This window comes from Acomys russatus, chromosome 3, assembly GCF_903995435.1.
Source record: "Acomys russatus chromosome 3, mAcoRus1.1, whole genome shotgun sequence".
NCBI lineage: Eukaryota > Metazoa > Chordata > Mammalia > Rodentia > Muridae > Acomys > Acomys russatus.
This window is the reverse complement of record NC_067139.1, coordinates 8,201,263-8,217,908: the sequence shown is the minus strand read 5'-3', so window position 1 is coordinate 8,217,908 and position 16,646 is coordinate 8,201,263. Positions and strand designations below refer to the sequence as shown.

General features: G+C 39.6%; 1 protein-coding gene across 1 annotated transcript; it reads right to left on the bottom strand.

Moving 5' to 3' along the window:
* Nucleotides 1-8,900: 8,900 nt before the first annotated feature.
* LOC127209388 (ubiquitin-like protein FUBI) lies at nucleotides 8,901-9,260 on the bottom strand. Its single transcript, XM_051169006.1, has one exon. It carries the CDS (start codon nucleotides 9,258-9,260, stop codon nucleotides 8,901-8,903), a length of 360 nt encoding a protein of 119 aa, XP_051024963.1.
* Nucleotides 9,261-16,646: the final 7,386 nt, after the last annotated feature.

Genomic DNA, 16,646 nt, shown 5'->3' with positions numbered 1-16,646 from the left:
TAAATTAATTAAAAAAAAGAAAAAGAAACAAAGAAAACAAAACTAACACACAAAATCAGTAGCCTTCTTATATTAAAAGGCAAATATATAAAAAATAAAACAGGGAAACAGTATCTTTCACAGTAGCCTAAAAAACTATCTTGGGATATCTCTAAGTAAGTAAAAAGCATGTATAATAAAACTTTAAGACATGGGAAAAAGAAACTAAAGAAAACAACAGAAGATGGAAACACTTTCCTATAGGCTTTGAACTTTTTAAAATCTACTTTATTTGGGGTTCTTTAATGCCTATAACTCCTTTCTAATGCACCTACCCTAGATAGAAAAGAGATTAATAGGGGCTGGAGAATTAGACCTTTTCAGACTCAGTTCCTCGGAGTGATTCCACTCTTTATTGTCAGTACTGCAGACCTGTTAAACAGCAAACCAGCAATTTAGAAAATGTGACTGCAATGGCAGCAGATGGAATTTGGAGCAGCAGCCAGAACCCAGAACCTTGAAGCATTCTCTGTAGCATTTCTCTCTAGGGGCATCACAAAATAAACCAATGAACAGCCAAGTGATGCAAAAACCAAGAAGGCAAGCCTTTGATTTTGGGCTTTGAGAGGCTATATACATATATATTCTTTTAGAGTCTGTAATACAATGTTTATCAGTTGGCAAACACCATGCCCCCACAAGAGGCGGTTGCTCTTCTGGTGGACAAATACCATGTCCCCTCACAAGTCTGTTTCCAGCTGACAAACACAGAAAATCCTCACACAAGTCTGTTTCACATCCCACATTTGGGATCAAACAAAAACTGGTTCACATCCACTACAATATCAAGCAAGCTCATAGCCAACATCAAGTTAAATGGAGAGAAATTTAAAGCAATTCACTGAAATCAGGGACAAGTCTGCCCACTCTCACCATAATCTCTTCAATATAGTACATGAAGTCTTAGCTGGAGCAGTAAGAAAACTAAAGTAGATCAAGGGATTGAAAAGGAAGAAATCAAAGTATTATTATTCACAGATGATATGATAGTATATACAAATTACCCCAAAAATTCTACCAGGGAACTCCTACAACCAAAAAGCACCTTCATCAAAGTAGAAGGCTGGGCTGTGTTGGTGCATGCCTTTAATCCCAGCACTTAGGAGGCAGAAGTAGATGGATCACTATGAGTTGAGGCCAGCCTGGTTTACAAAGCAAGTCCAGGACAGCCAAGGCTACACAGAGAAACCTTGTCTCAAAAAAAAGTTGATGGGTACAAAATTAACTTAAAATATCAGTAGCCCTCCTGTATATAAGCAACAAACAAACTGAGAAAGAAATTAGGGTAATAGTATCTTTCACAATAACCATGAATAATATGAACTAACTTTGTGTAACTAACCAAGCATGGCAAAGACCTGTACAACAAGAACTTTAAGTCTCTGAAGAAAAGAATTAAAGAAGATATCAAAAGATGGAAAGATCTACTTCCCCTGCCATGGCAGCCTTGCCAGGCTACAGAGAAAAAATAATGTAGGCAGTCTAGATGAGACTTGAGAGACTAGCATCAGAAGGTAGGGGAGGAGGGTTCCCCCTTTCTGAGGACTAGGAGGGGAAGGGGAGGGAGGGACCAGAAGGACAAGAGTGAGTCAGCTACAGTCAGAATGTAAGTGAATAAATTAAAAATAAAAATTAAAAGAAAAGATGGAGAGATCTCTCATGCTCATGGATCAGTAGGATTAACATAGTTAAAAGTGCCATCTTACCAAAATCAGTCTACAGATTCAATGCAATTCACATGAAAATACCTACACAATTCTTGACAGACCTTGAAAGAACAATTCTCAACTTCATATGGGAAAAAGATCCAGAGTAACTAAAACAATCCTGGTCTAAGAACTTCTGAACTTCTGAAGATATCCCCACCCCTGATTTCAAGCTGTACTGCAGAGCAGTATTAATAAAAGTGGCATGTTACTGGTATACAAACACACTGGATGATCAATGGAATTGAAATGAAGACCCAGAAATAATCCATACGCCTACAGACACTTCATTTCCATGCATGGTTTTGGATTATTTGTCAGAAATGACAAATGCTGCTGTTCTAATTGGATGTCTACATGTGGAAAATGCAAATAGATCCATATTTATCACCCTGCACAAAACTCAAGGCCAAATAGACCAAAGACCTCAACATAAAATCAGATACACTAAATCTATTAGAAGAGAAAGTAGAGAAGAGCCTTGAACTCATTGGCACAGAAGAAAATTTTCTAAACAGAATATCAACAGCTCAGGCTCTAAAATCAACAATTACTAAATGGGACCTCATAAAACTGAAAGGCTTCCTTAAAGCAAAGGACACTGTCAACAGAACAAAATGGCAACCTACAGATTGGGAAAGGGTCTTCTTCAACCCTACATCTGACAAGGCACTAATATCCTAAATATATAAAGAATTCAAGAAAGTAAACATCAATAAACCAAATAATCTAGTTTTAAAATGAGGTGCAGAAAAAAACGCATGGTATATACTCACTTATAAGCAGATTTTAGCCATATGGTACAAGATAACCATACTACAATGCACAGACCCAGAGGAGGGGCCAAGATAGGATTCTTGAATCTCACTGAGAAGAAACAATAGAATAGACAGAGGAAGTGCTGGAAGAGAGGGAATAGGATAGGAGAGGGAGTGCTGAGGGAAATGAGTGTGAGGATAAGATGTGGGTATTGGGGTGGAGAAGACAGAAGGCTTACAAAAATAAGAGAAACCATGGGCACGGGATCTCTGAGGCAACCTGGAGACCTAAGACAGAGTAGGCTCCTGGGAGGATATGGGAGTGACTCTAACTGAGACCCATAGTAGTAGGGGACATGGAGACTAGTGAGGCCAGCCTTCTTTCCAGAAAAGACTCTTAGTGGAGGTAGGGGAACACCAACCACAAAACCTTCCACCCCAAAATTAGCCTGACTACAAGATTTGCAGGGATAAAAATAGACCAGAGATTGAGGAAATGTCTAACCAATGCTTGTCCACACCATGGGAGAGAGGCAACTCCTGAAACTATTAAGGACACTGTGCTATGCTTGCAGATGAGAGCCTCGCAAAGTTGTCCATTGAGAGGTTCCACACAGCTGTGAATCAAAACAGATACTGAGAATCACAGCCAAACTTTGGGAGGAGCACAGAAAGCCTTGTGGAAGGGTGAGAGGAAATGTATAAGGACACAGAGGCAACAGGAGCTCCTCAAGAAGATCAGCAGAGCCAATTAACCTGAGCCTAGGGGGACTTTCTGGGAGACTGAAACACTAACTAAGGACCACATATGAACTGGATCTAGGCCTTCTACACATATGGACACACTGTGCTGCTTGGCCTCGTGTGTGTCTCCTAGTAAGGGGAGAGGAGGCTCTTTCTGACAAGAACTTTCTTGCATGCTTTTCTGTCACTTCCCCCTTGTGGGGCTGCATTGCCAGGCCATCTTGGTGGAGGACATACTCAGTCCTAATGTAATTTGCTGTGCTGCAATGAGTGCGGGGACGCTCTCCTCTTCTGAAGGGTAGGGGAGGCAGGATACAGGGAAGAAGGAGGGAGATGGGACCAGGAGGAGAGGAGGGATAAGTCTACAATTGGGATGTAAAGTGAATAAATAATTAATATTTTAAAAATCACACATTGCTCTTCACACAATGGTAGTCAATGACTTTAATACCCCTCTTAGCACTAAGGCACTACATAAAAACTAGATAGATCACATATTAGTTTCTACCTAACATAACTAAGAGCTATAGAACAACGAGAAGAATTAACAGCCCCAAAAAGCAGACAGCAAGAAATAATCAAATTCAAGGATGAAATCAATGAAATAAAAACAAAACAAAACACCACCAAAAACAAAAACTACAAAAAAATCATTTAAACAAGGAGTTGATTTTCAAAACATCAACAAGAATGAAAAACTCTTAACTAGACTAACCAAAATTTAAAAGGAAAAATACAAATTAATAAAACTATAAGTGAAAATAGAAGCATTACAATAAACACCAACAAAACCCAGAGAATCATAAGGATATGCTATAAAAGTCTGCACTCCACAAAATTTAGAAACATTAAGTAAGTGTATGAATTTCTTGATATTTAAATTTTAGCAAAATTAAATTAACATCAAATAAACAATTGAAACAGATCTATAAATCCTAGTCAAATAGAAGTAGACATTAAAATATTCCTAACCAAAATGAAACCCAGGGTCACATGAATTCAGAGTAGAATTTTCCCACATTATCACAGAAGAACTAAAGCCTATACACCTCATAGTATTCTACAAAATAGAAACTGAAATAAACATTTCCTAATTCTTTTGATGAAGCCTTTATTGTAGTGATGTCAAATCTATACAAAGACCTGCTGTGGGCTATTGACCAGAGAAGACTGCCTAGACAAGGGTTTAAGCAAATAGAAAGTCTTTATTAGATGCCTAGAGACTACACTGGGTGTTCAGTATCCCAGTGTAGTAGTGAGCCTTTTAGGGTAAGCTTTTAAGCACAAAAACCATATTTTGGGTTGACATACTTCAGATAACAAGAACAATTAGTCTGATGCAGAACTGCAGGTAAAGGAAAAAATATAGAGAGAAACAATTAACACTAAAGGCCTTTTGAAAAGACAAACAGAAACCTACTACTATAGAAGTTCCCTAAAATATATACATCTATAAAAAGGAATTTAAGTTGAGTTACCATATAGTGGGGAAAACATGCCCCAACTAGACATTTTATGCTGCCAAGTAAAACCAGCTACGCCAGGAATGGGTTACAATTTCTTGTAGGGGCCCCGTGATCCCTCTCAACACATCCTAGGACACTTCCATAGCTGTTGTTTGCTCTCCAGAGCTTTGTGGTAAGGCTTTATTGCTGCAGGTAACACATGTCATCAAACAAGAGAAGTCCAGCTGGTTCCCAACTAGAAACTGTGCCCCTACTGACCAGCACTCATGGTGCTTGAAGGAAATCTGCATATCACTGGAGAAGAAAGGGAATCATCAATACCATGGAGCTACAAACCCTGCTCCCTACAATGACCTGCTTGCAATATGTATTTCTACAGTAGTGACACAACTGTTATGGGAGTAACCAACCACTTTTTGTTTGTACTTAAGGCCCATTCCATGAGAAACAGCTCATACCTGGTATGACTAAGTGGGCAAGAACTTGAGACTAGATAGGTCCCAGGTCTAAGGGAAAATATATTATAACTCTTATGCCAAAGGAACATAGCAATAAAATACATCCTAGTGACATTGCTCCCTCTTTCTTTTTATGAGATTAAAACAGAAATTCATAATTGGAAAATGTACAGAGACTTTGAAGTACTTAGTCCTAAATAGGATGTTTTCATTAGCTCCCTCTCCTTGAGGCCCAGAGATCTCTATTCAGAAGAGGAAGCAGAAATATTGGAAGAACCAGAGGTGATAAATTACAATAAATAGCTTTTTCCAAATACAGCCAGGCTAATGCACATCTGAATTCAGGGAGATTGAGGCAGCACACACAAGACTTGCATAGTTTCAAATTAGATGGGGATCCCAGCACTGAAAGACAGGGGTAGACATGGGGTCCCACTGCTATTCAAGAACCTATTTGCAATTAATTCCTGATGGAATGGGGACAATCAATATTCTCCATGTCACTGATACCCAACCACACTCATGCTCAGGTATAGTTACCTAACACAAACTGAACTCCTTTATGCTTTTGCTTTTGTTCTGTTTTGTTTTTGTTTCATGGGATATTTTTTCTTTTGGCTTTTTGTTTGCTTGTTTATTTGTTTGTTTGATTGATTGACTGGTTGGTTGATTCTTTTCATTATTTTTTTTCCTTCTGGTGCTTGTTTTGTTTTATTTTATTATTTTTGTCGACAAGAGCACAAGACAGCAAACATAAAGGTAAGTGGGTTGGGTGGCAAAGGAGATGCAGAAGGTGTTTGGAAGACCGGAATAACATGATCAAGATATATTGTATGAAAAGAATTTAAGTAAGAAAAAGAAAATGCATCAGGAAAAACAAACCCCAGGGCTGACTATAAAGCATGCAGAAGGTTTGACAGTATTGAGAACACAACAGATCCATAGTCTCCTCATTACTGCTTGCTAAACATGACATTGAAGAAATCCCTAGGCTGTAGTAATCGGTGATATTTTATTATTACTAAGTAATATGCTTGAAATTTATTTAAAAACTGGTTACTTTGCATTTTTATAAATACCTTCCCAAACAGTTCTTGCTTTAGGGGCCAGATGGAGGAGAAAAAGGCAAAACTTGAGTTAAGTCCAAAGAGCCAGGACCCCTTGGGCACTGTTCTTCATCCTTCTACTTATTCACAGAAGTTATAAATTATAATCATAAAGTTTCTAGGCTCAGAAAATGACAGAGAACCAGGGAGAAGGTAGCACTGAGCTCCTGTTGTTGACATTCTGACATCTTGCATGTCTTGAGGTGATAAACAGGGCCTGGCTGGTGCTGTGAGGACACCCACACTGAGCCTCCACACAGACTGCACAGGTGAGTGCTGCCATATCAAGGTGGATAGGGATCCCTTTGATATAGAAAAGAATCTGTGTAGAGCTGAACTATGGGAGAGAAGGATATGGTCTTCCTGACAATCTGAAAGAGGATAGAGGCAGGATTCAGGGAAAAGGTCACCTCTCATTTCCAAACTACCATACAAAATTGTTTTACTGTCCATGAGTATGGTGCGTGTGGTCACTAGGCCAAAGCTTCTCCTTACGCAGGGCAGGAAGAAGAGGGAGACAGAGGCCCCTGCAGCATAGCCTGGAGTAGGAACATCTTGATCCCACAGTGTTTTGTGCAGATCTTCCTTCACAACCTTTGTATGATTTTTCCCTCCAAAACTGAGAACTTTGGTCTGAGCTATATGACTTCTGGTGACTTCAGTACTTTTTGGAAGGAGTACTATTTCTTTCTTTCTTTATTTTGATTTCATTTATTGTGAATTTCCCCTTTACTAGACACCATGTAAACTATAGAATGTGAGATATATGGATAAAGTGGACATGAGGCTACATACTGACCCTAATGATGGATTTTAGAAAATTGATCTTTAAGGAATGCTGTGCACTTCCCTAAGTATTATGTATGTCAACTCATTCACTCCCTAAAACACATCTATATTGCATAAGACATAATTTACATATGAAATTAAGTTTTGTAAAAACCAAATAATACACTCAAAGTGATGAATATATAAATCAGGGATTTACATCCACAGTAGGTGGTCATGAAGCATCTTCTTGTGAATCCTGAACTTTCTGTTTCTAAAGTTTTGGAATCACTCCAGTTTCTGGGTATTCACAAGCCACCACATCGTTTGTGACAAAATCCCTCAATTAACTAGATGAACAGAGATTGAGCTGATTTATTCTAGCATAGTGCATGTAAGAGGCTTGTGAAAGTTAGATAAAATGTACACCTTCAGCAAACTGGCTGGATACAAAATTAACACAAAAAAATCAGTAGCTCTCCTGTATACACATTACAAACAGACTGAGAAAAAATAGGGAAGCTACATCCTTCACAATAGCCACAAATAATATAAAGTATATTTTTGTAACTCTAACCAAGCAAGTAAAAGACATGTATGACAAGAATTTCAAGTCTCTGAAGAAAGAAACTGAAGAAGATATCAGAAGATAGAAAGAAATCCCATGCTCATGGATAAGTTGGATTAAAATAGTAAAATAGCCCTCTTACCAAAAACAATCTACAGATTCAATGCAATTCCCATCAAAATATCAACACTTTGAAAGAAACATTCTCAACTTCAAATGGAAAAATAAAAAACCTAGATTAGCTAAAATAATCTTGTACAATAAAAGAACTTCTGAAGGCATCTCCATCCCTGATTTCAGGCTCTAGGAACTTGGCAGGGATTCTTAATATCTCACCATTCCACTATTTCTACCATGAGGTTTAGCTTGCTGCATCCATTATTAGGAAATGCAGGAGGGCATGCAGTCACCCAAAATTAACTTTTATTTTTCCACATACTCCTGTTTAACTCATATAAGGGTCCTCAAATGTTTCTTGTGTCTTCTTGCTCCTTCTAATGTATTTCCACAAACACCAACTCCTCTATTTTATTTACAAAGCACCTACTATGCTCCAGAGGCTATTCTATTTTTTTCTTGGCAAAATGGCTTTATTTTTGTTTTTTATTAATTTATTCTTGTTACATCTCAGTGTTTATCCCATCTCTTGTATCCTCCCATTCTTCCCTCCCTCCCATTTTCCCATTATTCCCCTCCCCTATGACTGTGACTGAGGGGGATTACCTCCCCCTGTATATGCTCATAGGGTATCAAGTCTTTTCTTGGCAACCTGCTGTCCATCCTCTGAGTGCCACCAGGTCTCCCCCTCCAGGAGACATGGTCAAATGTGAGGCACCAGAGTATGTGAGAAAGACATATCCCACTCTGGTGCTATCTCAGAAAAATAGGAATAGGGCTTCCTCAAGACCCAGGTATTCCACTCCTTGGAATATACCCAGAAGATGCTCCAGCACACAATAAGAAAATTTGCTCAACCATGTTCATAGCAGCCTTATTCATAATAGCCACATCATGGAAACAGCCTAAGTGTCCATCAGTAGAAGAATGGATAAAGAAACTGTGGTACATATACACTATGGAATACTACTCAGCTATTAAAAACAAGGAATTCCCAAAATTTGTGGATAAATGGATTGAGCTAGAAATGATCATAATGAGTGAGTTAAGCCAGAAGCAGAAAGAATCAAATGGTATATACTCACTTATATCTGCAAAATGGCTTTATTAAAGTACTAGGACCACAGTAGGACTTAGGAATTAGCATTGGGGCCCTTCTTCTTGCCAAAGTCATGCACAACATTGACAAGGCAATGGTTGTACTAAAATTTGTCCCTTGGCCCGGCCTGTCTTCTTCTTTTCCTGTTTGGCCACCTTGGGAGTTCGACTTTTCACTTTTCCAGCATGAGCCAGGGAACCATGAACTTTACTTCCAAGCATGTGGCCAGCTACTTCCAGAGTGGTCAGGGCCTCTACACCACACTGGCCTAGGGGGGCTTCATCCTCCAGCAGTGAGCCTGCAAGAAGCACGACTTGATCTTTGGGGGCAATTCCTTCCAATGAAGCCACATGAGCTTTGATCTGGGTGACTGTCTCCTGGCTGGTCACCTCGAGGGTATGTAGTTCCTGGCCACTGACAAAGAGTTGCATGTTGGCAACTAACTCAAGGCTGCTGCTGCTGCTACCTCGAAGATGGAGTCAGAAAGAGGAAGGGGGCGCCCACTTCCTCACTGCCTGCTGTACGTTACACTACTCCCAGAGGCTACTCTAAACCAAGGAGCAGGAAAGCAAGTGAAGAATAAGGATGTCATGATGGGAGTGTCCTTTATCTGAAGATCTCTTGAAAAGTGGAGACAACCAGGGAGAGAAGCTAATTCATTGCAGCTAGTAAATGCTTGGCACAGAAGGGTACTGCTCACTAAAGAGCAGATAAGAATAAACATTAAGTCGATTCCAAACACATTCAAGACATTTATGTGTGGTCAGTAAGTATATAGGAAAGCACAGGGGAAATGTCGTCTTTCAGAGAATAACATTGCAGCCAGGAAAACAAACTCCAGTTGAGAGTCTCTCTGTGCACAGTGCTATGTAAATAGCTCAGGAACAGTGTATAGCAGGAGCTGGCTCCCACTCATCAGTGGCCTACACAGTCATCAGTGCCTACACAAAATATGTGATATTTGCTAAGTGTGCTTGCCTCCTGAATACAGGAAAAATTTATTGTTCCATCCTCCCAACTGCTGCCAAGGCACATGGAGTTCAGCTGCTTATGTAAGGACAGCAATGCTGAGGACACAGAAAGGAGCTGCTTGCTAAAGCCCACATGCAGTGTGGCCTTGTTGGGCAACAAGACCTTGAGGGTCTAGGAAGTTCAAAGCCTCCAACCCCAAAGACATGAAGGGTCCAAAACGTGCCCTGATCCTGTGTCTTTCAGGCTCCCCCATGCTGTAGGCTTCCCAGAGAGGCTCCTGGCCATGCCCTGTGTGCCCTGCCTGGAGGTCACGGTGCTGTTTACCAAAGCTGTTCATCAGATCACTGCAACTCCTACCTGAAAAGTGGAAACCTCTCAACAGTCACTAAAGTAGTACCAAACAGAGCTTGGCAGGGGTACCAAGGCCACACTCCATCCCTGGTCCTCTCCTGGATCAAGAGTTGAAACTCTCCAAAGGAATACATTCAACAGTCCTGGTTGTGGGTTTCTCAAATAGAAATGTCTCTTTTTTCAATTTGAATAATGTCTAACCTAGGTTAAATAGCACGTTGGACAGAAGGGCTGTCTCTCCAGAGAACCGTGAGTGTTCACACAGGGTATCCAGTCTTTCTCATAAGTAGGTGGTGGACATGAACAAGAGGTCAGTGCATCACCTGGCGTTCCTATCCAGAGATATTTATTGTCTGTGTTTTTCTCCCATTATTAAAGTAAAAACTCTATATAATAATTAACTTTATGTGCATGATTTGATAGTCAATGAAATCGTACATCTAAGCTACATCTGAGAGGTATTAAAGAGGCTAGCACAAGAAAATTTCACTCTCATACTCAGACGGGTGTGAAGAACATGAGCAGGATAAATAAAGGCACGAGATGAAGGAAATGTTATAAAACAAAATAAATTCTGCTTGTGGGAATTGGGGTTCCATTCATCCATGCTGGTGATAACAATCCTTGCTAGTAGGTCTGGAGAAACGGTTTAGTAGGGAGAGCATATGTTGCTCTTGCAGAGGATTGTCCATCAGCACACATGGTGGTTCCGAACCTCCTGGAACTCCAGTGTCAGAGGTCATTATGCCTTTTCTGGCCTCCATGTTTATCAGTCACCCACACGATGCATATCCACATATTCAGGAAAAACACTCATAGGATTTTTTTTAATAATTAGACATAAATACTCATAAAATAAAGTTAAATCTTTAAATTTGTTTCTTTTTTGTTTGCTTGGGTACTTTTTTGTTTTGTTTTGTTTATTAGGTATTGGAGGGTTGCTTTGTGTTGTTTTGGGTTTGGGTTTTGGTTCTTTTGGTTCTTTTGGTTGTTTGGTTAGGTGGGTGGGGGGGTGAGGGGGTGGTTTTGTTTTCTATTAAAGTTAGCCCTTAGGGGAAAAATTTGAGGTCACCTCCAACTCAAATCTTCCAAGTCTTTTTCCTCAAATGTATAGTATCTTCAGGGTTGGAACTTACCTTCAAAGTATGGAAGGCAACCAAATGCACTGGTAATAGCCTATGATATTTTGGAAGTCTCTTGGACTTCCATGGCCAACAACCCCAAAGGAGACTTTTCATGCCTGACACTGGAGTTTCAGACAGATAGGCTATGGGTCTTGAAGGGACACTATCTCCTCGAGTGGCATAACTTCATTGAATCTATCTATATACCTATATGCATGGTATGTAATTTTAAATAAATATAAGATAATATTATTTATTATTGTGGTGATTTGAAAGAGAATGGCCCCATAGGCCCATAAGGATCATTAAGCAGTGTGGCCTTGTTGGAATAGGTGTGATCTTATTGGAGGAAGTGGTCAATGGAGGCTTGCTTTGAAGTCTCAGGTGCTCAAGCCATGCGCAGTGTGGCAGTCTCTTCCTGCAGTCTACCAACCCAGATGTAGAGCTCTAAGCCATTTCTTCTGCACCATGTCTGACTACATGCTGTCATGCTTCCCACCATGACTATAATGGACTAAACCTCTGAACTGTAAGCCAGCTCCAATGAAATGTTTTCCTTTATAAGAGTTGCCATGGCCAGCCAGGCGGCATGGTGGCACATGCTTTTAATCCAGAACTCAGGAGGCAGAGGCAGGTAGATCACTGTGAATTCGAGGCCAGCCTGGTCTACAAAATGAGTCCAGGATAGCCAAGATAACATAGAAAATCCATGTCTCGAAAACCAAAAACAAAACAACAACAGCAAAAGAGTTGTCATGGTCATAGTGTCTCTTCAGAACAATAGCACCCCTAACTAAAACACTATGGGTTTTTTGAAACCTTCTTAGTGCTACTTATTCCTTCCCATGCTTCCTGCCTTCTACATTGACCTCACTCCCTTCCAAAATTACACCCCCATTTTCCATTTTCCCATTCATATCATATATATCATGCTAGCCTTCTCTCAAATATCCCTGCCCAATGCCACAACATATGTCCATGACCCTTTTTCCATACTTGGCTTCTGCAGTTATTCCAGTTTATGGTCTCACATATGAAGATTTGGAGCTAATAACTATAGAAAAACACATGAAAGGTTTCAAATGCCCAAAATAATATTGGACAAAAAAATAATTCTGGGGGAGTTATACTATGTAGCTTCTAAATACAACATAAAGACATGGTGAAATACCAGCATGAAAATATCACAAAGTCCAAGAGATGTAGACCAAGGAGATTAAGTAGAGGACCAACATGCAAACACACACACCCTCAGCCATCTGGTTCTCTACAAGTGTGGCCAAAAATATTTTGAGGAAAAGAGTCCCTTCAACAAATACTGCTGGGAAAATTAGAAAATCAACATGTAAAGAATTATTTGGATCCCATTTCTTGTCTTGTGTAAAAGTCAATTCAAAACATATCTGACCGACATGTGAAGCCCCAAATTCTGAGGCTACAGCACAGAAACACACAGGAAACACTTTAGGATGTAAACATGGACAAATGTGTTCTGCACAGAACATTCCTCTACCAAGCCATATGGGATGTAGTTCAAATCTATGTCTCTTTTCCAAGATAGAGCTAAAAGTGAAATGTAAAAGTAAAGAAATGTCTGGTTCCAAAATGGAAGCACTTATCAAGCACCGTATCTGATTACCACAATGAGACCAGGGATCAGACTGGGAGCCAGAGAACGCAAGACTTGAAGAACACTAGGTGAGTGAGGTCCTGCACAATGCAGACCACAGGTGGGCCTGGCCCTGGGTCAAACTGCAGCAAGACACTATAAGACAAACTCGATATATGGGACTGAAGTCTGGGCTGTGAAGCACCAGAGCTCTTGGCCCAGGGAAATGGGTGAATCTTCCCTCAGAGCCCCCCCACCCACCCTCCACCAGTACAAAGAAAGCCGCAGGTACCATATAGATGCCCAGGCAGCTATCAACATGTTAACCAGCCACAGCAGCAAGGTCTGAACAGGTCCAGCCAGGAACCTAGCCACATCAGATCATTTCTGCATAATTGGACAGCACTAACCTGGACTGGCTGGTCTCCACATCCAGGCAGGACCTCCCACAGTCTTTGGAGCAGCTGGGCAGGCCTGAGGGGACAAGACATAAAACTAACCAGCAACCTTAATGCAGTGGGACTGAACCCCCACAGTTGTACAATTTGAATGAGAGCTGGAAGAAGTCTACCTCTGCTGTCTCTTGAAGCTGAGACCAGGTCACCTGCCTGTTCCAGGGAAGAATTTTTGGATCCTCACAAGTAAGGGCCCTCGACCTATAATCACTCACCAGCAATCTGCTCTAAATGAACAGTGACGAACACTAGAAACTATGTCTCAACATCAGAAACAGCAAGATGACTAAAGGCCAGTGTAAAAATGCAAACAACAAAAACCAAAACAATATGGCATCTCCAGGTACCAGCTATCCCAAAGAAAGCAACCATGAGAACTCAAACACAATCAAAATACAAAAAAAATGACCTCAAATCCTTAGTAATGAAGATGGTAATAGAAGAAACTAATAAAATCCATAAACAAGTGCAGGAAGATGCAGCCAAACAGGTGGAAGACATAAAAGAGGCCTGTAGAGAGGCACTGGGAGAAATTCAGGAAAATACAAATAATTAGGGGAAGGAAATCAATAAAACCATTCAAGATCTGAAGGCCTATGAAGAAGCACTGGAAGAAAATCAGGAATATACAAACAATCAGATTAATAAATTGATTAATAAAACAGTTCAAGATCTAAAGATAGAAAGGTAAACAATGATAAAGGACAAGACAGAAGAAAAGGGGGAACTAGAGAACTTAAAGAAGAAAGCAAGCAACACAGAGGTGAGCTTCTCTAACAGAATCCAAGAGGTGGAGGAACAAGTCTTGGGACTAGAAGATACAATCTTAGATCTTGAAGCAACCATTAAAGAAAATGCACCAGCCAAGGACAATACAGGCGGTAAACTTTAAACCCCTACCCAGATCTAGCCAATGGTCAGAACATTCTCCACAGTTGAGTGGAAAGTGGGGTATGACTTTCTCACGTACTCCGGTGCCTCACATTTGACCATGTCCCCTGGAGGGGGAGACCTGGTGGCACTCAGAGGAAGGACAGCAGGTTGCCAAGAAGAGACTTGATACCCTATGAGAATATATAGGGGGAGGTAATCCCCCTCAGGAACAGTCATAGGGGAGGGGAATAATGGAAAAATGGGGGGGGGGGAATGGGCGGATACAAGGGATGGGATAAACATTGAGATGTAACAAGAATAAATTAATTAAAAATTTTTTTTAAAAAGGAAAAAAAAGAAAATGCTAAATCTGAAAAATTCCTTACACAAAACATTCAAGAAATCAAGGACACCATGGAAAAATGGAACCTGAAAATAATAGGCATTGAGGAAAGAAAAGATGCCCAACCCCAAGGCACAGAAAAGATCTTCAACAAAATCATAGAAAAAATTTCTCCAATTTAAAGAAGGAGGTGCATATAAACACATAGGAAGTCTACAGAACACCAAATAGAATAAAGGGGAACAGAAAATCTTCCTGCCACATAATAATCAAAACACAAAATATACAGAACAAAGAAAAAATATTAAAACTATAAGAGAAAAGAGCCAAGTATCATATAATGGCAAACTTATCCGAATTATATCCAGCTTCTCAGCAGAGACCATAAAAGCCAGAAATGTGTGGACAGAGGTCCTAAATACCCTAGGAGACCACATGTACCAGGCCAGACTACTATACCCAGAGCAACTATCAATAACCATTGATGGAGAAAACAAAATTCTCCATGACAAAAACTAATTCATAGAGTACCAATACACAAAGCTGGTCTTACAGAAGTTACTAGAAGAAAATCTCCAATCCAAAATGACAAGCTACAACCAAAATTACATGGGAAATAGATAACTACACTGTCACAAAAATATAACCATAGAAACACTCCACTGCAATCAATATCAAAATCAAGGGACTTAACAGTCACTGGTCATTAATATCTCTCAACATCAATGGTCTCGATTCTCCAATAAAAAGACACAGACTAACTGAATGGATGCATAAACAAGACACAACATTCTTCTGCATCCAAGAAACACATCTCATCCACAAGGTTAGATGTTACCTCAGGGTAAAAGGCTGGAAAAAGGTATTCCAAGTGAAGGGACACAAGAAACAAGCTGGTGTAGCCAATTTAATATCTAATAAAATAGACTTTTGATAAATTTGTAAACATTTATCACTTCATACTCATCAAAGGTAAAGTCAACCAAGATGACATCACAATTCTAAACATCTACACTCTGAAGACAAGGGCACCCACATTTGTAACAGAAATATTAACAAAGCTTAAACCACACATTGATCCCCACACATTAATAGTGGGAGACTTCAACATCCCACTTTCACTAAAGGATAGGTCATTGAAACAGAAAGTAAACCGAGTAATGAAGACACTAATCAAAATTATGAATCAAATGGATCTAACAGATATCTACAGAACTTTTCAGCCAAACACAAAGGAGTATACCTTCTTCTCAGCACCCCATATAACCTTCTCCAAAATTGATCCTATTGTAGATCACAAAGCAAGCCTAAGCAGATACAAGAAGATTGAAATAATACCTTATATCCTATCAGATCACAATGGTCTAATGATGGACTACAACAACATCAGAAATAACAAAATCCTACACACACATGGAAACTAAACAACTCTCTAAAATAACAACTGGGTCAGGGAAGAAATAAAGAAATTAAGTACTTCTTGAATTTCAATAAAATGAAAGAACAATATACTCAAATTTGTGGGACACATTGAAAGCAGTAATAAGAAAAAAATTCATAGCCCAAAATGCCTTTATAAAGAAATTGGAAACATCCAATATAAGCAACTTAATGACACATCTGGAAGCCCTAGAAAACCTGAAGAAGAGTAAATATCTGGAAATAATCAAACTCAGGGCTGAAGTTAATGAATTAGAAACAAAGAGAACACATCAAAGAAGTTGGTTCTTTGAGAAAATCAAAAAGATAGACAAACCATTAGCCAACCTAACTAAAAGGCAGAGACACTATTCAATAAACAAAATCAGAAATGAAAAGGGAGACATAACAACAGACACTGAAGATATACAAAGAATCATAAGATCCTACTTCAAAGACTCATATGCCACAAAATTTTAAAATCTACGGGAAATGGACAACTTTCTTGATTGATTCCACTTGCCAAAATTGAATCAAGATCAGATAAAAAATTAAATAGTCCTATTTCTTCTTCAGAAATAGAATCAGTCATTAATAGTCTCACAAAAAAAGCCCAGAGCCAGATAGTTTCAGTGCAGAATTCTACCAGACTTTCAAGAGGAGCTAATACC